Below are 25,368 nucleotides of genomic sequence, written 5' to 3'. Positions count from 1 at the left end.
GTGACACAGTATACCTGTGATCAGTGATTTCTCCCTTATACAGTATACCTGTGATCAGTTTTATCTCCCTTATACAGTATACCTGTGATCAGTGTTATCTCCCTTATACAGTATACCTGTGATCAGTGTTATCTCCCTTATACAGTATACCTGTGATCAGTGTTATCTCCCTTATATAGTATACCTGTGATCAGTTTCATCTCCCTTATACAGTATACCTGTGATCAGGGTTATCTCCCTTACACAGTATACCTGTGATCAGTGTTAGTTATCTCCCTTACTTAGTAAATTTGTGATCAACGTTAGTTATCTCCCTTATACAGTATACCTGTGATCAGTGTTATCTCCCTTACTTAGTAAATTTGTGATCAACATTAGTTATCTCCCTTATACAGTATACCTGTGATCAGCGTTAGTAATCTCCCTTACACAGGGGACCTGTGATCAATGTCAGTTATCTCCCTGAAGTAGTACACCTGTGATAAGTGTTAGGTATTTCCCTTACAAAATATCTGTTGTCAGTGAGTTATCTCCCTTACACAAAACATATGTGATCAATGTTAGTTATCTCCCTTTCATAGTATACAAGTGATTGGTGTTGCTTAACTACGTTACACAGTATACCTGTGATCAGTGTTATCTCCCTTATATAGTATACCTGTTATCAGTGTTATCTCCCTTATACAGTATACCTGTGATCAGTGTTATCTCCCTTATACAGTATACCTGTGATCAGTGTTATCTCCCTTATATAGTATACCTGTGATCAGTGTTATCTCCCTTATACAGTATACCTGTGATCAGTGTTATCTCCCTTATACAGTATACCTGTGATCAGTGTTATCTCCCTTATACAGTATACCTGTGATCAGTTTTATCTCCCTTATACAGTATACCTGTGATCAGTTTTATCTCCCTTACACAGTATACCTGTGATCAGTGTTAGTTATCTCCCTTTCTTAGTAAATTTGTGATCAACGCTAGTTATCTCCCTTATGAAGTGTACATGTCAGTGTTATCTCCCTTATACAGTATACCTGTGATCAGCGTTAGTTATCTCCCTTACACGTGATTAATTATCCAAGGTTATCCTATAATGTAATTAATTATTGGAAAGTCTGAGAGACTGCGATTATTAACCTATACAATCAGCAGTACATGATAAGATAAATAAATACTGTAAACAAATGAAACTCTTTTGTGGTAAAGGCATCTTTATTGTGGTAAAGACTGTCAAAGGCTTTTTGTCTACATGTCATTATTGTATACACTGTTCATGTCTTTAGAACTGATGTGCCTCAACTAGCTTTTTTTCTGGCATTGATGTTTATTGTTTAAAGAAATAATATTTAAAAAATATAATAAAAAATATAAAAAATATATACACAATATAATGATAATTTTATTGCAAACATTATAACTTGAACAATCCCAAAGAGACAAAATCATCCAATAAATTTAACAGTTGCTTTAATTAGTGAGCCTCAGTACTAAGAATGCTTCCTTTATTATATAACTCAACAGACAACCATTTCCTTTTTCCTTCCAGCATTCGATCTTCATCTAAACATCCTTGTGTGTTTCAGTTTTTTATTGTCCTTAAAGTCTTAGCATGTGACTATCCGTGTATATTGGTTGTCTATCATTCAACAACCAGCAGGCCTTGTCTTGCCTACCTGAGCCTTCTGTTGTGATCATGATCAGTGGTCATCAGATACTAGTATTTGGCCTGCACCCCACTCTCCTTCAATATGAATGACAGGTGCTGACAGCAGTAGTCCTAACACCCGTAGCATATGTCATCACACTCCTTCAATATATGTATGACAGGTACATATACTGTGTCCTGACACCCTGAGCATGTCACCAGACTTGCTACTCTTCTTTAATATGTATGACCTGTGTTATATACGCTGGTCCTCACGCCCTGAGTACGTCACAGAAACGTTCCACCAGGGTGATAACCTGCCCTGACTGGACGGGGAGATGGTAGGTACACAACATAACACCGTGGGGTAGATTGCAGATGATCAGACCATCCCTGTTCCCGTTAGATGTGGCGTAGATACTGAAAATAGACAAAGACTGGGTAACACATGACATAAATACACATGAACAGATATTTTTCCATCACATAATGAGAAGACAGATACAAGACAAAGATGATGGAAAGACAGACACAAGACAAAGATGATGAGTAGTCACAAAACAAAGGTGATGGACAGATAGACATAAGACAAATATGATGGACAGAAAGACACAAGACAAAGATGATGGACAGAAAGACACAAGACAAATGTGATGAATAGACAGACACAAAACAAAGGTGATGGACAGACAGACGCAAGAAAAATATGATGAGAAGACAGACACAAGATGATGGCAGGCAGACACAAGATAAAGATGATGGACAAACAGACACAAGACGAAGATGATGGGCAGACAGACATAAGACAAAGATGATGGACAGACAGACACAAGACCAAGATGACAAGTAGACAGACACATGACAGGTGATAGACATAAGACAAAGATAATGTGCAGAGAGACACAAAACTAATGTGATTGATGATTGACAGACACAAGACAAACAAGATGAACAAACTAATAATTGACAGACACAAGACAAACAAGATGAACAAACATGTACAGATCTTAATATTGATTCTAATTATAACAATGCATAAAGAAGACACAACACCATTTCAAACTGAATGTCAAATCAGCATAAGTATTGCCTTTTTCTGAAATTAATCTTAAAGGGCTTTTTTTTTACGTGAAGTTACTGGATAATGGAAATACTTTCATCGCTATTAAATGTTCAGGAAAAAATATTGATACATTTTGAATTTAACATAAAACTATATGTAAGTTTAAATCTTTTTTTTTTGTGTGTGTGTTTTTTGTGTGTTAATGATAATGACTCTTATAAGGAATGACAATTAATAAATATAAATATAATTTAGTGGTGGTGGTGGTGGTAGTAGTAGTAGTAGTACATGTATTACCTGCAGAAAGATCTTTTGTAAACTGTAAAGTTTACTTTCTGTCCATTTTTAAACTGAACAATGAATGTGTCATTCTGAGGTGTCTGTTGTGACTGGCTCAGTCTGAATGCCTGGATGAAATGTTTTGATTCCTCCTACAACACAAAGCTTGAATTAATTTAATTTCATAGAAAAAATATCAACAATAAAAGAAAAGTGTGCTCATGATCACATAGATATACCCTGATTCCCTCATCAATATAGCATTAATTGGTCCAGAGGTTTTATTTTTAAAGTGGTTAAGCGTGACTTTTGATCTTGAACCTTGATGATTGATGACAAAATCTAAACAATGATTATAGATAAGACAGAGTGTCATAAAGGGGTCACGTTGGACAGGTTATATATATATATAAAAAAAATACATAAAGTTTGAACATGAACATCGACATAATGTATTGTATAAGGGCTCCTAAGCTGTGAAATATCATGCATGCTTTATCACTACTCAGTGCAACATTTTTTTTCATCATGGTCCCCTAAAATTGGGATTGAACCCTGCACTGGCCCTCTTTCTACATGTACCTGACAAAATACCAAATAAGCTAAATTTAACCCCAAGTCAGTACTAATTAAACAAAATTTAGCAGGGTGACATCAAGCAAAAGTAACTGCAAATATATATAAATTTACCACAGTTGGGTTGATGTCCAGTTCTCCATAAGTGTATGCAGGCTGACCATGCCTGGTCAAGAGAAGAACACCACTCACCAAATTGTATCTTAACAGTTGAGCTGGAAAAGTCAGAGAATGAAAGAGATATGACTGAATTTAAAGTGTATACAACCTTCATCAAACAATCTGATTTTTTCATCAAAATGTGGTTGAGAGCAATGTGTTAAAAACTTTAAATAAATGTTTCTTTCCAAGCTTAGATACATTGTATACTTGCCATAAAAAGGGGTAAACATTTTCATTATAACATTCAGCCTGCTGTTTGGTTTGTTGAAATCAATTATATTAGAAATTTGTCCATTTTATAATTCGCAGGGTGGCAATAATTCAGGAGATGTGCATGTTGAAACTGAACAACAGACAGCTGACTTGTTCATTTGACTCATTGTGGTATGTACATGTCATCGTCGTTAATTAACGTTCTCTGTTTCATCTAAAATCAAACACGATATATTTTTAACATCGTTAGCAACAATATACCTGTTATGAGTTGGTCCCACGTTGGAACAGGATTCATAACCGGTTAAAAACACCGCGGAAAGTTAGTTGCTGAAACTTTGTTTACTTTTCCGTTGAAGGGAAGCGTTAGCGATACCCCGATCATACATTTGGAAAATCTTTAATATCATGGTAGAGAAAACATTAAACGTTTTCCCGACCTTACCTTTTATGTCCGGTACCTCTCGGGTTTTAACATTGGAATAGCGGTTTACGATGGCTTTCCCAGGTAATTTGACCATATATTTTGAAGATAACTTTAAGAGTTGTTTCTGATAAATGCTACTGAAAATAATGAAATGTTATGTACGTTTTCATAATCTAACTTTCATCCTGCAAACAGTTTGTTCAAACAGACACTAAAATCAGAAACAGCAAGATAATCTCACTATGTTTTCTCGTCAAAATGCAAGCCACATCACGAAAATCAATAGATTTTAATGTCAATCCCAAAATGTGTTTTCTATTTGGTATTTTTTTAAGTTGTTCTGGTGGTTACATTTATCAAATAGCTATACCGTCAAAATTGTGGAAAATGTTTACTGTACATTTTGTGAACATTAGTAGACAAGGGAGGCAAGCTGGTACATGATATGACCAATTTTGAAGGAATACATGTACAGAATCCAGGCATACAGTAGTCTGTATATTTATTGTATACATACATGTATATTTAGCTACATAGTACTGCAGCTAGGAAAAAACTCATGGGGTATGTGTAAACATCATTAATATGGGCGACCAAAGACCAGAATAACCAAAAATTTATGAAAGATATAAAAATCCGAATTTTTTTATATTTCTTATCCAATATGCGTTAGTTTAAACTTGCTTTTATTTTTCATTTCAAGCATATTCAATATACATACAATAAAGAAGACCATAATGGAAATAGGAACAAGTGTCACAGACACTTATGTCAACCTATCACCATACAGCAACTTAAAACTTCAGTACAAATATGCATTGACTATATACCTGTTTAATGTTTGAACTATAGCCGTGCAAATTCAATTGATTATTAAGATTTTTTTTTTTATGAACAGAGACCTCATACTGGCTGAAATTCTTCAAGGATGCTAGTATACCTGCTGGGGACGCTGCAAACTATGCCGTTACGTTTACAGACAATAGGATCCAGAGTGACATGCTCCAGGACCTGACAAAGGATTACCTTAACTGCATGGGAATCACAATTCTGGGTGATGTCATCAACATCCTCAAACATGCCAAGACAGTACATATACAGGTAAAAATAAACACAGATTGAAAAACTGTGAAAAGTAACGTATGATAACCGTGGTCAAAACTATGCAGACATTTACATGTATATCAGTGTGATAGATTCATCATGCAAGTAAAGTTTTAGAGATATGCTAAACAAATTATTTCAAAAACTACACATACAGGTAAAAATTAAATAGAGAGTGAAGTCTATGTTGTACATAATTTAAAAGTTAAAACAGAAAAGTATATCAAAGTCACCAGAGAGATATATAGAGTTCAACTTCAAAAGTACAGATAAAAACTACACATACAGGTGAAAATTAGACTGAATTGTAAGGTTGAGATACACATACAGGTAGATAGTTTGCTAAATCCCTGTGAATATTTGTTAGGTACTGCAATTTCCTCCTATATGAAGACAGATACACATTTCTATCTTCCTGAGCCAACTAATGATTGATATAACTTAATATAAGTGGTTTCATGATTGATGTGCTATGATACTTTTACAAATAATATTTTTTGTATTTTATAGGAGGCAAGAGAAAAAACTTTAAGAGCTTCACAGCCTTCACCAACCCCGAGAAGATCAACAGGTAGAAATATAATTTTATATTTTCACCAGTTACATATTAGAATTTCTCCCGAAATTGCTCATTATTTATTTATGGGATAATTTCATTTCCAATGTGGAAGTTTTGAACTTGAAATAACAAATTATATCTGCAAGGATCATTCAATCAATGTTTTACAGTCTGATTCATTTGTATGTTTGTGGTAACTTTGTACAGCTGCCAGTCGGATTGTGGATCATTACCTCGGTAAAGACCCAGATGCAGTTCCAATGAATCTTCCTGTGGTACATGTACCGAAGATCTCCAGGGAGTTATCAGCAAGACTGGGAACTCCTCCAGGCTCAGCCAGTAGGTCTTTCTAGTGCAATCAAAATTTAGAGCCGGCTAGTTTTTACTCATATTCCGTTCCATGTTCTAACTTATCATCTGTTCATAAGAAACACCTGACTCTACATCAAGACTAACAAACATAACTTAATTTTAGCTTAAGAATAACTTAATTTTAGCTTAAGATTGAATTGGGAAGATATTTAGTTGAGATAAAATATAACATTAAGATATTTCATGAAAGTAAAACCAGACTTGCCATCACATTCGGCTCAAATTAATATATTGTTGAACCTTGTTAGATATAAAGTCAGTTTGCAAAATAAAGGGAATGGGGATGTAATATTCTGTTCATAAATTCACAAACAAATATGATTATTGAAACATAATCTTTACTGGATGGGTCAAATATTTTAAAACCTATAAAATGAATCTGATATTGTAATTGAAAATGATTTAAGTTTAAATATATTTTGATTTTCTACATAGGATCTTCTCCAGTTCCATCCTCGAGTAAAATCAATAAAATCAAGATTAACCCTAAGAAACTTGATGAAGTTGTGCCTGTTCCGAAATCTCGACGAGTATTTCCGGAGCACGAAGGAAAGTACAAAATTACAATGCCTGCTGGGACTACTGCAAAGACACAAAAAATACTAAAAGCAAAATCTACAGGTCAGTTCTTTGTTAATGATTATCTGACTTTAAACTTTTTGTTGTATGTATGTCTGTTACACAAAACAAAATATAGTTAATTTGTTGAAAATTGTACCTTTAAGAGTGATTTCTAGATCTGATTAAAGATAATAAAAATATGGATTTGTTTTCTATGGCCTGTTTTAAAGCGAAATTTATAATTTTGTAAATTGGAGCTACCATCTGGTTTTGATTACAGATGATAAAGTTGATACATACATGTTATTTTGTGATTGTTATAAACAGGATCCGTTGCCAAGGAAAGTTCAGTGTTTAATAGACTAGGAGCAGACAATAAAGGCAGATCAACCACTCTCACTGAACACGGAGGGATGATCATCAAGTCCTCCAATACTGAGGTTAGTTAATTTGTAGACCAAACTGATTCCAAATCAATAACAAACATGTATCATTAATGCTGTTTAAAGGTGTGTTGACCTGTATTTCATGCATCCATTGTAAGCCCTGCTTATTTTAAGCTCTCCTGGTCAAAATGGACGTTGATCTTACCCCATAGCAGAGCATCATTAAACCTTTTCTTTATGAAATTGCTGTTTGTCCATTTTGAGTGATACAGGCCCTGTGGTCCTATTGTTTCTTTGTATTTTCAAAATTGAATGACATGTGTAATATTTTTTTTATTTCTCTACAATAAGATGTAATATGATATACATGTACTTCACTACTTCTCCCCTAATACTCTTGGTCCGTTAATATTATGTATGCATCATGGTGAAATTTTTTTTTTCTATACATGTATTTCTCTTTTTAAGTTGCACAAAACCTATTAAATGTGTTCTGACAGGAGTTCAATTTTTTACGCTAAGGTGATACTATCGCGATAGCGTTTGATCGGCTGTTCTTAACTCTTCCGTAGTTCTGCCCTTTTGACTATCATGCTCCCTATTTGCAATTCTAGTTTTGTTCTCGATGGAGATTTGAAGGAATTTCCAAAGTTAATAACGAAACTTTTCTATGTTTATATTTATTTTATTGTCACAGTCTTCAGTGTTCAGTCGACTTGGAGGGAAGAAGGCGGTGAAGCGAGCAGCTCAGTCAACATCCATGGATGACGAAGATGAGGAGGAAGGAGAAGCATTAGGATATGCAGGAGTCCTAAAGTCCACTCCCTCTCCGGTTAAACGTAATAAACTGGTCCTCACAACAACTACTGCCTCAGTGAAGAAAAAAGGTATAAACTTCAGAAAGGTCCATGTGTGGTATACATGTACCATGAAAGATAATTTGAAAATAAAACAAATGTACTGGTAAAGTGTAAATATCAACGTAAAATTATAATCAAAGAGATACAGCAGATATTGTTGTTTCAACAGAAAAAGGAAATTGATGGATAGAGTATGATTAAAACATTGTTTTATTCATTACCTGTAATTTCTTGTTTTAATTTTGAAGTTAATATGTTTTTCTGATGGTTTCATAAAGATAGTGTTCGGCATAATATTGAAATTTGGAACGGAACAGGAAGCTTGGACTGTAGATATTCAGTAATAATGTAGTGATTATACATCATGAGCTGGCTTCTTAAAGCAAGGTGTATATGTCAGCTTGTCCTAATGTTGGATGTTCGGCCGTAAATGACAACAATCCTGTAGTCTACACTAAGTCAATTATGCAAGCTTGAATATAAATATTTGCGTGCAGTGCAGCTGAACATAGGCTGCACAAGCCATTGTAGGTATAACATATCTTGTATTGTACATTGTCGGTATAACATATCTTGTGTTATACATAAGGTCATTTTTCACAACAATATAAATATAACATAGGATGTACACTCTCTCTTTAGAGTACATTTGCTGTTTTTCTTCTCAAGCAGTGGCTGCTGATGCTGTTAAATCGCCCAAGTCTGAGGGGATCTTCGGTGGACTTGCTGTAAGGAGTCTTCAGGACCGGTTAGGCAAGAAAGTGGGCGGAACTTGCGCTGTGTCCAGTACTACATCAGACGAAGGGGACGGTCCAGTCAGGAAGAAATCAGGTCAGTAACACACTGTAAAAACTTATATAACAACATTTACTTATAAAACAACATTTACTTATAAAACAACATTTACTTATAAAACAACGTTTACTTATAAAACAACATTTACTTATGTAACTTGGCATTGACAGCATGAACTGCCAACAGAAGTGAATTACTAAAACAGTTCTATTCAATAGGACTTAATTTCTCCTTTGCCCATCATGCATTTCTCACTCTGGTAATTTTTGGAGTCCTCCCATAGGAGATGTATTTAACTTGACTAGCCATGGTGTTCTGATGTTTCATGGCGTTTTAAAAAGTTGAGATGAACAGAATCATCATTACTATGGAATAGAACCAGTAATAAACTTTCTAAAATACAGCATGGAAGGCCCTTACAGGAGGCAAGTTATTTGTGTATTTGGAGTATTTGCATGTCAGTAATTAATCAATATCATTGTTACATTGGTTAAGCTCAGGTTTGGAGACACACAAATTACAGACTTTTTCTGATTTGACAGTAATTTATATAAGTATTTTTCTCTGTATTGCAGGTATTCAGAAACGTCTCGGTGCACAGAAGGTCACCTCAAGTACAAAGCCTGCTCCCAAGGTCACCCCACGCAAGGTCACAGGAGGAGACAAGAAAGGCTCTGGTGTGTTCAGTCGACTAGGAAAGAAGGCAAACACGTGACGATCTTAACACCTGTGGATCGTTATTACAGGTGTTAAATTGCTTGACAAGACATAGTGGTATAGAGAGTGACCTTGTGACCTTTAACCTGGTTTAGGAGTGTAGGTAGGGTTTTTGTGCTCTTTACTTTGAAAGTGAGACACAGATGATCCGGTAAAAAGCAGGATATTTAATTGATTTACATTGGCCTGTGTTAAGCTGACAAAGTCAAGGTCACTTAAACATTAACAGGGTAAAGATTCTGCTCATGAAATTTGTCGGGGACTTGCTGTTTTCAGTTTCCATTTGATTGGTGTAAAAATCTTGCCAATCACAAATCTGATACTTTCCCTTTTGTGATCAAGATTGAGATGGTCATTCTTACATTTATGCTGCTGTGCAATTCCATTCAACTTTTCAAAAAAAAATGCATTATAATATGGTGCTGTTTATTTTGTCAAGTCATAATTCAAAGATGCAAAGAAAATACAGGTCATTTGGTATATTGTATGAAGGGAAAGATAATTCAGTATATTGTATGAAAATAGAGGTCATTTGGTACATACATATTATGTAAAGATCAAGGTCATTTAGGTTATTGTAATAGAATAAAGGTCATTTAGTACATTTATTATATAGATAGGTATAATAGTATGGAGAAGGTTTAATTATATGTTAAACATACATTTGATGGAGTGGCATTTATTTTTGAGATTTCATTCGTTACATGCTGCAATGGATGCTCATAGTTATAATTAGTAACAGATATGACTACACAAACAGTTCATGTGAAATTGATTCAACTTATACAACTTTTGTGTTTTCACCTTCTTTGTCTTTTTACGAGACCAAATCAGATCTCACTGGACATGTCAAGTTTTTGTGAAGACCAGAACTGAATGACAACTTTTGAACTCATTTGAGGTTTATATACAATATTGACAAACATAACTGGTTAGTGGTTACTACTGAAATAATGTCAGTATTTTAATTTGTATATTTTATTTGCTCTAATAGGGCTATTTTAGAATATTGTAAAGTGTATTTCAGTTGTTCGGATTGTGTTGATACAGGATTGTTACATTTTCACTGGAGATTATGCAGTGTTTGTAGTTATTTTAAATTTTGTGTATAATATTGAAACTTTTGTTTAAATCTATCACATGATGCACAAAGAAAATTTGGTTTCCAAGATGGACACCAGTCCTGAGTTGTTTCCACTTTACTTATGCTCTGAAAAATGGTGGAGGCTTGTAAACTCCTCAAGTAATGTTTGGAAACTCTACAATCCACTCTTTATTGCAAAATATGGTTAAAATTGTTTTGTGTTCATTTACAAGAATAAATGTTCCATATCAGGCATATATATTATTAATTTAATATAGAGTAAGGTCACCTGTCATCATCAGGGTCAAGGGATAGATTTCTTTCAATTGTCTGTCATGTCATCGATATTGTAAGACACATATGTTAGAACTCTTGTGACGTCAAATAAATGACGTCTTTTTGATCTCTTTACATTATCACAGGATTTCCTTGCAAGGGAAAAATGAGTTGAAATTACCCTGTATATAGGGAAATAGATTTGAGAATTTGCAAAAATTCATCATTAATTTGAGTTGTATAGTAAATATTACTTCAAACATATCAAATTATTAAAGTAATAAATTCCATATTACATCAACACTGATATAAGATTCTACTAATACAGAGTTGAAAACAAAATTTCACCTTATTAGCTAATTTCGTTTAGCCTAGTCGTAAGATATCCAGTTATTATCAACTTAAAGACTCTCTGAGAACTAGAGGTTGTAAGTTCAAGGTCAAGCATAGGTAGGCTATTTTTCTATTACTCCTTCCTATTAAGATTTGGAGTTGTTGACCAACCCTTATATAAACTATTAGAGAAAGAGAGGATTCTTTGGAGTCCAAGAACCAGGGTTTTGGTTGTCGTCAGGTAGGATTGAAACAATATGAAAAAAATTAAATTGCACGCGAAAATAAGTTGGTTCATAATATTGTACACCTGTATAGAGTTTCAACTTACAAATGATGGCTGGGACCTATATCACTGTACAATTATCAAAATTAAACAATTTCCCTACATGACAAATTATTTTACAATATATATCATCAAATAACTTGAAAGTAATCAAACTGCACATTTTACTTCCTTTCAACTAAACCTTTTGTTTGGTTATATGGTTCATTATGGTTCAGTGTGTGAATGTGATTGCAGGTATTTTATCCCATTTTCTGTTCCAAATGTATTGGTTTATGCTATCTTTCTCTTTAGCATGATATTAAAACAAGTACCGGGTACCATGAGTCTACACTGCCCTTTATTCAGGCAACATGGAATGAAAACATCATTTAAAATATATTTTGTTTGTAATTGAGTCAACCCTTTATATGAGTATGTGCTTTAAAGACTGAATTTTGGTTATCATTTTCAGTTTTGTTCATTTTGGCATTTTATTCTCTGCAATAGTTAATGAATTTCTAGTCTTCTGCGACTAGTGGAGATTTTGTGAACGATAGAAATTTGCATTATTTTGTTACCTCCCTTGTCATTGACTGCTCGTCTGGGTACGATTTGATGTTTAGATGTTGATTGTTTATCTCCCTTGTCATTGACTGCTCATCTGGGTATGATGTGACGTTTTACCTTAGATGTCGAAAAAGTGGTTTCAAATCTCTAAATAAATATCTTTTTCAATAACACTTGTTATGTTTTAATTGCTTTTTGAAGCATATACAATATGTATTTATAGTACAGACGTTCTTACATTAATATATTAGCTTCCTTTTTATGATGTCGAAGTGCTGATGACAATTTATTTTCCTGTGGGTGAACTAAATGCTATATACAGCAGTAACTTAACTGTGAGTTCTCAATTGAAAGTGAAAGCAGAATAAAGTACAGAATTATATTAAGAATTTTTTCGTAGATAGTAGACATAAAAAAGCAGTAACAATGACCTTTGATCCAAAATCCATGAAATTCAAATTTTTTCAAAGGTTTGATGGTCCTTCATCATTATATAATTTTGTGAAGTTTGATAAAAATTCCTCAAGGAATGAAGCCACTAGCTATAGAACTCTGACAAACTTTGGCGTTATGTACATATGTATAAAACTTATGTCGTTAGACAAGCAAGACACGAGAGGTATCCGATACTTTCACTGGTAATGTTGACTAAAAACATACTGTACATGTAGTATATATGTCTATAAAACAGTTAATAAGTAATAACCCACAGAAAATTGTCATAGTGTCTAATATTATGCAACATTCCATTGAGAAATTTAGAGTCTTCATCCATTTTCATTTTAATGAGGCTCCGCTAAAATGGAAAGGAAATTCTGGAAGAGAATCTTGAAATGTGATGGAATTTCGTGCAATATAATACATGCATCTCAAAAGAGAATACCAGGTTAATTCAAGCTCCATATTGATGCCGATATTTAAATAATAAAGTGTATAACAGAGCTTTCAAACAAACAAAATATTATAAAAGTAATCATGATTTTGTAGGTCAGCGAGTTGATCAGCTAGATCACATCATAAAGCGACAGGTTTCTGTTGTGATTTTGACAAAAAAAATAGTTTTCATATTAAATTTAATGAGGACAGGAGACCAAGCTGTAAACAACATGTGTAGCTGCTAGACAGAGGTACTAAATATGTCCTGTATTTTTAACTGTTCCGTTGTTCAGAGAACAGCATACCTTGTATGCCCATTAAACCTGTTGAAGATCTACCTAAGGATGTTGTCTGGTCTTCTGTACTAAGTTTTATGGCCCGGACTCATGTAATAATCTAAGTCGCTTATTGGAGAGTTATTTTTATCACGGGAACGAAAAATTGTGGTCGCTGGTCGCGTAAAGAGAGGGTCGCTTAATAGAGTTAAAATATATAGCGAAAACGTTCTTGAGGAATTGAAATGGTCGCTTAGAACAGAGGGTCGCTAAATAGAGATGGTCGTTTGGACAGATTCGACTGTATCTTGAATCCATCCTAGGGAGACTACCATAATATAGAACTACCTATACTGGATGTTGGATCTTATTTTCGTTATATTACATGTATTTGGAACTTTAAGTAAATCACCCAGTCTAGGAATAATAAGGTTGAACTCCACATAAAGATAACAGGAAAGATTTATTAAACACATATTTATATTAAAACAGAATTGTGTTCAGGATATCCTATACAAAAAAAACAGACTACAAAAACATCAAAGACCAACAGAAGATAAAAACATTCATCACCACAAAATGTCATTCATTTTACATTTATGCATAACATTCATAAATTCAAGATATTTCGAGTTCATACTAAAAACAAATTAAATGTAGCAATATCTCGTCATCTATGCAACACATCTATTTGTCAAAATCTTTAGTCCTAATCAAAACTTTCCATCAAACAAACTTTCCTCCATATTTACAGTCTTGTTAATTAATTCAAAGATGAACACACGTTAATTTAGCAAATAATTCTTTTAAATACTGGTTATTTTCTTTCACTAGTTCAAATGTTAACTCAGTAAAGCAACTTGCATGTGAAGTACAAGTATACACAGATGTACATTTCCCGAAAGAACATTCTTAAAATTATAAACAACAGTGCGATTTATATGGTATCTTTTTGTGCATACTTTACGAAAATAACAAATCACTCCATATTATACAGTACAATAATATACCAGCTTGATACATAAAACATCAACATTCCATCATCAACATTGACACTTTTGGATATTTTCCCCCTAAAATGGTATTCTTAAAGAAGAATTCCTTCCCTCTTTGTTTGTTTTTGTTTTAAATCACAAAATTTCTAAGATGAGTTATCAAGAAGGATACTTCCTTCGCACAAATGGACAGTGTGAAGCTTGGATTTAAATTCTAGGAAGGAGAATTAGGCAGAAGTTGTAAGGTTTTTTTATATATCATACATATACAGAGGAACATTCCTAACTTTAAACATAATCAAAGACCTTGTAAGCTACTTTAGAACAAAACATTGAAACTTTTTCTGAAACTGACAATTTCAATTGACATCCACAAGTTAGACTCATAAGGTACCAAAGTTCGTAATGAAATATTCTGAACAGAAACAGACAATTTCCAATTTCTGAGTAAAGGAATTCTACAGTAACTAAGGTGTGGGATACATAATATAAAGTATAAATGGAATGATAAAATTGTGACTGAGAAAACAAAAATCACATTCATGTAGACTACTAGCTTAGCCCCAGAGCAGTGCTTATGCAAACTGAATATGAAAAAACAAATCATAAAAAAAAAATAGAACATAGAAACAAGTCATACTTGTCAAGTTCTTATGGTTAAAAACATCCAGACATAATACACAGGGACTTGGCATAAATTCTCAACTCTAGTACAGTATGTGAATTATTACATACCAGTATTTCACATATCTAGACTATGATTGTTAATGTGTCAAGCCCCTGTTCGCACAAACATATTATCCATGCATCATAACAAATAAGGTTGGCAATGATCAAATACATAAATCATTTTTTAAGCTAAAAGAATCTGAAATTAATACAAAGCTGTTACAAGTTGGGTAAAGATTATACAAACAGGATTCCAAATCACTATTAACTAATTTTCGGTACCTACACATGTTTAATTAATGGTCGTTAAATCATGCAATATGAAATGGAAATTTTGACACCGTAATTTTAAGTACAATTTGAATACTCACTATTGTATTGAAGCATAATTTCAACTAAAAACTTTCTTACATTTCTATCTTCAAGAAATGAAAAAAAAAATCATCCAGTAAATGAAATTTTACAATTTGTGTTCCCAGTATAATTTAGGCTAAGACTTGTATACCTTGCTGAAATTCTGCTTAAGCTTTCAAACAGAGAACAAGATTGTCGATCCACATCTATCATTAGATTCTAAGCCTCCTGAAGCAATGAATTATTACAAATCTTTAAAACGTTGAAACAGGCATAGCATCATCTGTTAAATGGCTTCCTTTTGCACCATTTTAAATGTCTACACATTAAACTACATCCAAATAGAACTTAAGTACATGTAGATTTTGTTGATATATCAAAAAGAATTGAACATTACAAGTTACAGACATCAAATCCTTTAGAATCATATCTCTTTCACAGTGTTAAAGTAATTCCTCAGACCATGCAATCCCAATCCATTGGAAGTTTGAAATATCTACAAGGAAGACTACAAACCCCAATCCATTGTAAGTTTGAAATACCTATAATGTGATGTTAAAGCTACAACATAAGCTTATCACTTGTTTCAGTGAGAAAAACCCATAGCCTCATAAGATATCAACTCCTGCACCTAGCTGCCGGTATATATTTCGCTACAGTTTCCTACTAGAGCTACAAAATTTGAAAAACATAATTTTAAAAATTTGCATTTAATATAAACCCAGAACAGATTGCCATCTGTTTCTCGTCTTTATGTACATGATTATATTAAGTGTTATACAGATATATATTTTGTACCTATACTACGAATATTGAACAGTTCAAAAGTGAGATCAATATCATGTACATCGTACTTGTGAATTATGGCACACAGCTGGCACAATGCTGTTAACATTCTAGTTCATGAATAATCTTATATATAGCATTGTCATGGAGACCAAATATGTAGTTCGAGAAGCCAAAGTATACCCAACAAAAAATGAAATTCCACTTTTATAATTTTTTATCTTATACATTATTACACATATTATAGAGTTGCTCATTTTTTTTAATTTTTTTTTTAGAGAAGATATTTGTAATTAAAGATTTTAGAAATTTAGTTACCGGGGTAATAATTTATAAAATATAATTTCCAACATGCATTTATAAACTAATACATTTCATCAGTGTATTGATATCTATAATAGACAATTTCATTTTAATCATGATCAATGTTGGTGATCATCAGCGGCCAAATGCAATACATAAAGGCAGAAATAGCAGAGAAGTATATGTTAGGCAGGTATAAATATTGTTTTTTTCTTACTGTTCAATAGTATTAACAGTAGGCTTATTCTATAGTATATTTGAAATCCATGATATTCTGTTATTACAAGCTAATAATAATATTATTAAAAATATCAATTTGAACGAAAAAAAATTTGGAGATGGAATACTTCCTCTAGAGTTACTGTATATTTATAGAACAATTTGGTTCCAAAAAGGACGGTTTTCTCACTCTTAAATAGCCACATATCGACATATAAACTGATTTTTCAGTTAGTACCATGGAAGCATGCACTTCATCGAAACAACATGTGGATCATCCACCTCCAAATAACGAAAACTATAACAAAAGAGGATGAAGCATCCTTAATTATCTTGTTGATCAAGAGACACTGTTCTAGGATAATACAGTATGATATAACACCAAATTACCATTCAGACTCAAATTTTCAATAAAAAATAATCATATCAGCCCACAATTAAACACAAAATTCATGTAATCATGCATCAAATCTATCTACTTTGATCTCAATTTTACCTTAATAGATACTAATTCTTACTAGAATATACACGATTTTTGGCTGATTTTAGAATTAATCACTCAAAATAACTGGTCCGAATGAAGAACGTGGTCATACTATTAGTACATGTATGATTGTACATTGCATTTTGCACATTTCACAGCTGGATTTCCAGAATAACATGATATATTCAATTAGCTGACAAATGTTAATTTTCTGTCCAGCCAAATTTCTAATCTACCATAAATGCTCTTAGTCTGTTAAAAATGCATTTTACTAGCCTGAAACTAATTTAGTTTATATACCATAGTTAATACAATTTTCATGATAAAAAATTTGAAAGGGCAATAACTTAAAATCTTTATAGTTTTACCCTGGTCAATAAAGGATTTGTCTCTTAAGTAGACATTTATTAACTGTCAAAAATCACTCTGAAAGGACAACAAAGTCACCTATAGTAGTCATTAAAAACCATTTGTGCTATAAACCAGTTATCACATACTTTCCGTTACATTATTGCTTAAATATGGAAAATAGCAAGGCACAAACTAAATTCTGAACTGCATTGTAATTCTGTATACTTGTGCTTCTGTACACATATGAGTAATAACTGGGTAAGACACACATGCTGTGATGTGTCAAGATTATAATCAGGTGCCCGATATACATATGTGTAGTCCCCATTTGCGGAAATATGGTGTCCTTTTCCTTTAAATGAACAAATTGTTTTTTCAATTGTTTCTTGACAGTCATTTTAACTGTTTTTCCACATACATGACTGCCTATTGCTAGGTTTAGTCTCCCCAACTATAGCCAGTGTTCTGTTGGTGCAAGACCATCCTTATTTTTATAAAAGAACAACTCCAGTTTGGATTTTGATAAACGAAAGCAGACTGTGTTAAAGATACCAACTACTGGTAACTACAAATTACCTCCCTTTGTGCAAAAAAAAAAAAACACCCAAAAATAAGTTTATATGATAACATTGGCTATTTAACAGCTAACTCTTCAAAATGAGGGAAAACTCATGATGTTGTAAAAGTTTGTGGCTTTCCGCAAATGGGGAATATCTCATAAAAGATAATATTGTACAGTTTCATCACTTAGACAAACATACCACAGTTATAACACATTTTTAAGTTATCACAGTATCATCGAAACCTTTTCCTCCAATACCAAAAGGCGCCTGCGCCAGCCACACCTAGAAAAAGGAGCATCATGGGAAGCTTCCACGATCCACCCTTATCGTCTGGTGTACTTGTCTTACTCTGCTTCACCATTGAATCTTCTAGTCTTTTCTGTAAAAAAAATAAAGTTTATGACATATTACCAGACAAACACTTGCAATCATTATAATAATATATTTTTTATGATTTTCAAATTGTCTTCCAGTTTGGACTTACACCTAAAGCATTTTGATAAAGCCATTTAATTTTATTAAGAGAGTAATGCTTCTCTAAAGGGTCATTGTTTGTAACCAATACAAGTGAGATCGTCTCTTTGATAACTATGGTAGGGGCAGTGATAGCTCAGTCGGTTAGAGTGCAGGTCACATGATCTCAAGTGGAGACCCGAGGTGCCTGGCTTGAGGCTCCTACTCGTGTCAGTTTGAGTTTCTCAGGAAGCTGAGAAATGGGCCAATCTGTGCCGTCATGTTGTGTCCATCGGAAAGACGCTTTACCCTAAATGCTCTGGATGGTATGCATGTTTTTCAGTGAGGTAGATATGCTACATGGAGACCTCACCTTAAAATGACCCTGACAGTTCACAGGGCGATAAACCAAGCAAGCAAAACAAACTCTGATATCCTGACGGCAAAAAAAGCAAACATAGTTCAGACTATCATGATACACTTTAATCTAGCTATGATATTTTCCAATTCCCTTCTGTGTGACAAGTCCTAGTTTGTAACAATTGTGAATTTCTGTTTAATAAATATATATATATTACAATGCAATAATATCACAAAACTATATCAGCACAGTTGTAATTTTTCATTTTTGAATGTGTCAACATAAAATATCCATGTAAGTCAAACAGAAGTGAGCATGATACTGGAGTTTGTTCTGTTTACCTACTTGAAAACAATATAAGCGCTTACCGTAATTACAGCTTCAGCTCCCTGCTGAACCTTCATATTTACATCCTCTCCTGAATTAATGAAACACGCTACTGCTTCCTGATGTGTGACTTGGGACAAATCTACACCATTCACCTAGGTAATTAGAGAAAGTACATGTTATATACACAAATATAGCATTTAGTGTGGAGTAAAACAGTGACAGTCTACACCGTTCACCTAGGTAATTACAGAAAGTACAGATTATACACAAATACAGCATTTAGTGTGTAGTAAAACAGTGACAGGAAAACTAGCTTCAACCTGCAATGCCGATTAAAAAAGGCCCAAACCCATGGAATCCCTGATGCTGGGGACTGCTGTATCAGCCCAGACTTGTATCAGAATTATATATATACAAGTCTGTGGTATATACGTATCATCCAAAAACAATATGCTAACACTTTGTGTGTCTTAGTATCACCAGACAATGGAGTCAGAATAAACTACCTCTAATACTTTATCTCCCTCTTTAAGTTGTCCATCTTTAAATGCAGACCCATCTTCTCGGATCTTTGTCACAAAGATCCCACAATCCCCTTGAATGTGCGGGGCATCTACTCCTCCACGGATATTGAAACCAAGACCTGTTAAGAAAAACACACAATTTTGGTTAATACCTTACACACAATAAGATTATCAAAATTATAACAATTCTAATTGATAATACCTTTCCATTTTTAATCAACCATAAGATAAGCATATTAAACTGAATAAGATTCTAGGTATCATATATACAGTACTGCAGTCCATAAACTTATCAAAAGTACCCTGGCAACTGCTCGTCTCGAATGACACTATATATATAGCTACTTATATGTATGATATATGACATTAGTGCCACTTGACATACTTCAAAGCACCTTTGGCTTTTGTGTCGCCAAATCCACTTGCTGAGTCTTCATATTTATGACTTATGCACAATGCCTATCATACCTTAACCGATAGACTAATACCTATATATATATATATATATCTAGTCTGCTTTGAAATCAAACTGATTTTTTGTGCAGAATTAAAATGATTGTGTATACACGTGTCATCTAGTCTAGTTCAAAAATTATTCTGAGCCGGAATTAGACACGAGTTATTCCGGAATCTAAAACGGATTTCCCATCAAACCGAAACAATGAAATCTGGATAAAATTTCAGAAAAGTCGATTCGTCATATTAAAATTAAAAGAACATGTTCCTGAGAACAGATTCAACACTACTTGTCTGCATACACGTATTGAACGTGACACAGGTGGTTGCACTTTGTTAGTAAAACAACTAGATACTGTACTGCAAGCCTATTATATTACAAACTGAAAGAAGATCGATCGCAAAGCCGGCCGGGTGTTTCGTGATGTGTCATTTTAAGTATTGGACAAAGATCTAACAGTCTTTGTCTATATATTTTGCGTGCGTACCAATTGTTCCCTCTGGTCAGATTTATCTCGTTGACTGGAAGATCCATTGTTTCCCTTTCAATTCAGGTAAGATATCCCAAGTCCTTCGCGTTTCATGCCATTTGATCGAAGGTCGAGGAGGGAACTCTTCAATGCCGGAAGTACAAATAAGTGTTTAGCCTTTCGCGGGAAAATACAAAATAGTTTTAAAACAAGAAATATCTTTAAAAAAGATAAACGGCATAGTTTTAATGCTGGTGGTTATAATGTAAAACTACTGATGAAATAGATTAACGAACTACATTGTAATTAATAAATGCGCAGTTTCAGCACGGATAACAAAATTATATCAGTTTGAATCATTTTTGGTGATAATAAGACTGCAAATGTGTCATTTGAATAGATGCATCCACTTATTCAGCTTGCATTCAATTTAAAAGGGACATCACGGTTGCAATTTTCACTGAATGTACGCGTTTTGTTCCTTTCCAGTTATGTTTCTGTGCTGTCCCAATGTTCACAGTCAATCCCTATGTCCAGCTTTATGGGGCGCCGTTTTACTATTTATTCCCATTTGGTGATATCACCTATTCAAATGAGTGATATCACCTATTCGAATAGGTGATATCACTTAAGAACTTTTCTAAGTGATATCACCTATTCGAATGAGTGATATCACCTATTCGTTTCATTAAGTGATATCACCCATTCGAATAGGTGATATCACTCATTCAAATAGGTGATATCACTTATTGAAACGAATAGGTGATATCACCAATTCGAATATCACTTAATGAAACGAATAGGTGATATCACTTAAGAATTTTATAAGTGATATCACCTATTTGAATGGGTGATATCACCTATTCGAATAGGTGATATCACTTATTTGAAAAATGAATTGGTGATATTACCTATTCGAATAGGTGATATCACTGATTGAATAGGTGATATCACCAAATGGGAATAAATAGTAAAACGGCGCCCATACAGCTTGACCACTCGATTTAGTTGGGAATCCCCCTCTAAATTTAGCGCGGAAATTATTTTGAAATCGTGGCAACACAAACACACGATAGTTTACAAGGCGATATCTATATTCCATCTGAGTTAGTTGGATAACGATATTATACAGTGGTTTAAATGTTAAATAACACGTTCTGTATATATTACGGCACACATATGTATGTGTAAATAAGTGTAAACACTGTTCATATAGTAGAGTGACGGTAGTGATGTACTGGTACAGACTGTATAAATATTACCGAGTTTGTGGAACTATTACCGAGTTTGTGTTAATATTACCGAGTTTGTTTTAATATTAGGACCTACCGAGTTTGTGTAAATATTTACCGAGATAGTCATGACCTACTATCAAACAACCAAGCAGAATACGAGCGGCGTCCGTATTACTGCTGTTTTCATGTTTGAACTGTTACAATCTATTGTACTGCTTCCCAAGTTTAATTCTAGGATTGTGTTTGACCCATTTTCCTATTATTCTCTTCATTGCGGAAGCTGTTATCGTTTTCAACCGCAGTCGATTCACATTGGAAGCCATTTTTGTTTCCATGTGTTTTAGTTTGTTGTGCGCATGCGTTTATCGTATATGTCACAAAATTTGCATATTCAGATTGTTGATCAACCTTTTAATAATAAATAATTGATGTTTTTATGTACATACATCATCAAATTCGAATGGTTATTGTTCAGAAGGTTATTTTTTAAAAGATATACCCTATAATATGATAAAAATACAAAATAAATATTGGTTTACCGTGAGGTCCCTTTAACTTTGTTTCGTTTTTAACTGTATATCTGCATTTTGCATTGACCGCTACATTGACCAATCACATACTTCATCTTGACCAGTAACGCCACCTGTCGCGTCATATCCGGGGCCAAAACAAAATTAGACGGCTATGCCGAAAAAGAGTCGCGCTTAATGTAAAACGGTTCCCCATACCAGGGACATACAACATGTATGTACGCCCCTGCCCATATAAATAATCAGCCTTACGTTCTTAGTCTCAATAAGGAGCCGTACATGTTTGCGTGAACTAAGGTCACAAGTCATACTCGTGGGATTGAGAATTTGTAGAGTCCACGAAAACAGTTTTTAGGGGCTAGAAGTTGTCGCCGGAATCACTTTAATACAGTTCTTTAATATTTCGAAAAAATAAATCATTTCAAAACTGCTTACTCACATCAGAGACCTAAATAGTAGATATATATGTCTCTGATTACATCCTAGATTCTATCTTGATAATATGACTTCCATAACAGTCGTCTTGATATTTATTCAATGTTCAATGGCCATTTACAATAATAATATCTTAGTAAATATATCGTATGAGATCTGGTATGTATGTATTATAATGTTATAAGATATCTCATATAATATATACATGTATTTACATTGTATCTCATAATATACGAAATTAAATAAGATATGATATATAATAATCTTTTCTCAAACATACTGGAGTTACTTCCCTTAGCGCTGTGGCTGGTGAGTGTTGACTTGGCTTACTAGTCTCGTTCCCTGCTGCGAATGCTACGACCACAGTCTGTGCTATCTTAGGTATGCGCAGGGGCGGAAACAGGATTTTCAGTTAGGGGGGGGGGCGTGCCAAATTACAGGGGGTCCAGAGTATATTTTAGCAGGTAAATGCAATTTTAGGGAGGGGCAGGGGCAGGGGCGGGGCGGGGGCTTAAATCCGCCAGTGATGCGGTACCTCTCTGCACTTGTCTGTCTGCTTATACAGTTATACCCGTCTCATTGGAAAGTCACGCTTATTTCGACAGTCTTGTAGACTCTAAGAATGATAATTTGTGTCAATCGTATGACACGCCATTTGTACTGGTGTCGACATCGTCCTTGTCTTTGATGATTTCATTACATCCAGGAGTGTCGGTTCGCACGTGAAAAATCGTTGACTCTTTACTCCTTTTCAGCCTGGAATGTTCGCCCAACTTTCACCACCAGATATTTCCCTCCACAATCCACCATCCAGACATGTTCCCCTACCATCGATCATCCAAAGCTGTTTTTCCATCATCCACCATCCAGAGAAAGTCCTCCATTATCCACCATCCAGAGATGTTCCTTCACCATCAACTATTCAGAGACGTTCTTCGACCATCCAGAAATGTTCCTCCACCATCCACCACCCAGAGACGTTCCCTCACCATCCACAGTTCAGTGATTTTCCTCCAATACTTATCATCGGCGATCAATCCTTTCTAAAATAATTCTTTGCGAACTGAAAGTCTGACGGATACGAACTCCGTCGTCTTCCTCTCTTTCCGGTTCTAGCGTATCCCTCGCTTCTCTCGTATATAAACACGTTGACGCTTTGGCTATCATTCAAATCACTGTACGTTTGTCATCACTTGACAGTTCGCTATCACTTTTTTATAAATTGTCTGAACTCTTGATGTTCTCAATCACAATGAGCTCTTTTTATTCGTTCTTCGTCTCGATTCTCATCGATCCTTTCCTTCAAAACAAACAAGAACGATTTATTTAACTTCTTGACCGTGCTTTAATCAAATTCTCCACAGGATTGTGTCGATAGCTCCAGCGAATTTTTCTAATGGCGAATAAATGTCGGAGCTTTCCGACCACTTTACTAGCCATCGTGGCTCCTTGTCTTGCTATCTCTCGTTGACTATCTGCTCCCTCTGCGAATTCGACGCAGAAAGTCGGCATATGAACATTTCATAAGATTTTTTATTTTATATTCTTTAAGGATTTTTTTTTTAAGTTGAAGAAGAAAACACGGTCGAAACATTTGACCAGGCGGTACAATTAAAGTATACACAGTGTATATAAAATGCCTTATCAGCAGATTTAGATTAACCCGGGCTACTTTAGATATGGTCAAGATTATTCACAACAATAAACACGAAAGTTCTTCAATAAAAATCGTGATTAAACTGGAGATATCGATTTAATGGTGATGATTTTAAATGAAGTCAGCCCTTATGAAGCGAGAACTATTGAATATTTCACCCCGTTCCCCCGGGATATAGTAGATATTGATCTTAATCAGTCTGTCTGAAAAAAGTCGCACTTTTTCAATCATTATTTGAACTAAGACTCGCTCGCCTTGAAGGAACTCCATCTTTTAGCTTCCTGACGTACACAAGGAACTCGACCAACATATTTATTGATGTTGTTTAATCTAATTAGGGCGAACATCTAATTGATCAGATTATTTTTTTCTATTCTAAGCAATGATAAGTATTTTTATTCCATGACAATATGCTGTAAAGAAGCGTATTAATGATAAACATGTTTTTTTTTGTTTTTTGTTTTTTTTAAGATCTCAAAATTTCGAGTTAGTATCTCGAAATTTACAGTAAATAACGACTTAGTAACTTAAACTTTTGGCATGTCTCAGAATTTTAATTATTATCTCAAAATTTCGAATTTCTATCTCAAAATGATTTGGATACTGTGTATACTCAAGTATCAAGATTATTACATATCACCAACACTGTCAAAAACTTTCGACGAATCACACCTCGATGTCGAGATTTACAGTTCGTACAACTTAGCGAAGGATTCAAAGTTGTTTATGAACTTATTGGCATCCGATATATGTTGTAAGATAAATTCTAATTATTTCTGAGATAGACTTTGT

At 34.0% G+C, this 25,368-nt stretch overlaps 3 protein-coding genes across 4 annotated transcripts; 1 reads left to right on the top strand and 2 right to left on the bottom strand.

Annotated features, from left to right (window-relative positions):
* Positions 1-1,384: 1,384 nt before the first annotated feature.
* On the bottom strand, positions 1,385-4,321 carry LOC117323019. The gene is made up of 4 exons (XM_033878006.1): positions 4,203-4,321; positions 3,681-3,781; positions 3,009-3,142; positions 1,385-2,068 (listed from the first exon to the last, which is right to left on the bottom strand). Exons 1-4 carry the CDS (start codon positions 4,237-4,239, stop codon positions 1,921-1,923), a joined length of 420 nt encoding a protein of 139 aa, XP_033733897.1. The 5' UTR covers positions 4,240-4,321; the 3' UTR covers positions 1,385-1,920.
* Positions 4,322-4,404: 83 nt separating this feature from the next.
* LOC117323018 (uncharacterized protein C19orf47-like) lies at positions 4,405-12,421 on the top strand. Of its 2 annotated transcripts, none has more exons than XM_033878005.1 (9): positions 4,405-4,449; positions 5,267-5,469; positions 5,983-6,043; positions 6,239-6,370; positions 6,839-7,024; positions 7,292-7,404; positions 8,048-8,237; positions 8,883-9,041; positions 9,581-12,421. In XM_033878005.1, the coding sequence occupies exons 1-9, from the start codon at positions 4,437-4,439 to the stop codon at positions 9,718-9,720; spliced, it is 1,197 nt and encodes a 398-aa protein (XP_033733896.1). In that variant the 5' UTR covers positions 4,405-4,436; the 3' UTR covers positions 9,721-12,421. The 2 variants fall into 2 exon arrangements, with proteins under 2 accessions (XP_033733896.1, XP_033733895.1); XM_033878004.1 differs by having other exon boundaries at positions 8,880-9,041.
* Positions 12,422-13,845: 1,424 nt separating this feature from the next.
* LOC117324578 (synaptojanin-2-binding protein-like) lies at positions 13,846-24,431 on the bottom strand. The gene is made up of 4 exons (XM_033880498.1): positions 24,251-24,431; positions 19,776-19,912; positions 19,308-19,421; positions 13,846-18,504 (listed from the first exon to the last, which is right to left on the bottom strand). Exons 1-4 carry the CDS (start codon positions 24,429-24,431, stop codon positions 18,358-18,360), a joined length of 579 nt encoding a protein of 192 aa, XP_033736389.1. The 3' UTR covers positions 13,846-18,357.
* Between the last annotated feature and the right edge of the window lie 937 nt (positions 24,432-25,368).

Source organism: Pecten maximus, chromosome 3, assembly GCF_902652985.1.
Source record: "Pecten maximus chromosome 3, xPecMax1.1, whole genome shotgun sequence".
In the NCBI taxonomy this organism is placed as follows: domain Eukaryota; kingdom Metazoa; phylum Mollusca; class Bivalvia; order Pectinida; family Pectinidae; genus Pecten; species Pecten maximus.
The sequence above is the reverse complement of the archived record's forward strand: the minus strand, read 5'-3'. Positions and strand labels throughout refer to the sequence as shown.

Excerpts from the sequence above, each read along its gene's own strand:
- LOC117323019 (XM_033878006.1), bottom strand. The coding sequence starts at position 4,239 with ATGAATCCTGTTCCAACGTGGGACCAACTCATAACAG. Across the intron at positions 3,782-4,202 it reads GTGGGACCAACTCATAACAG|CTCAACTGTTAAGATACAAT; the intron begins GTATATTGTTGC and ends TGACTTTTCCAG. Across the intron at positions 2,069-3,008 it reads TACAAAAGATCTTTCTGCAG|TATCTACGCCACATCTAACG; the intron begins GTAATACATGTA and ends GTCTATTTTCAG.
- LOC117323018 (XM_033878004.1), top strand. Across the intron at positions 7,025-7,291 it reads ACTAAAAGCAAAATCTACAG|GATCCGTTGCCAAGGAAAGT; the intron begins GTCAGTTCTTTG and ends TGTTATAAACAG. Across the intron at positions 8,238-8,879 it reads TGCCTCAGTGAAGAAAAAAG|CAGTGGCTGCTGATGCTGTT; the intron begins GTATAAACTTCA and ends TTTCTTCTCAAG.
- LOC117324578 (XM_033880498.1), bottom strand. The coding sequence starts at position 24,431 with ATGCCGACTTTCTGCGTCGAATTCGCAGAGGGAGCAGATAGTCAACGA. Across the intron at positions 19,422-19,775 it reads AGGGAGATAAAGTATTAGAG|GTGAATGGTGTAGATTTGTC; the intron begins GTAGTTTATTCT and ends CTAATTACCTAG. Across the intron at positions 18,505-19,307 it reads GAGCTGAAGCTGTAATTACG|AAAAGACTAGAAGATTCAAT; the intron begins GTAAGCGCTTAT and ends TTTTTTTTACAG.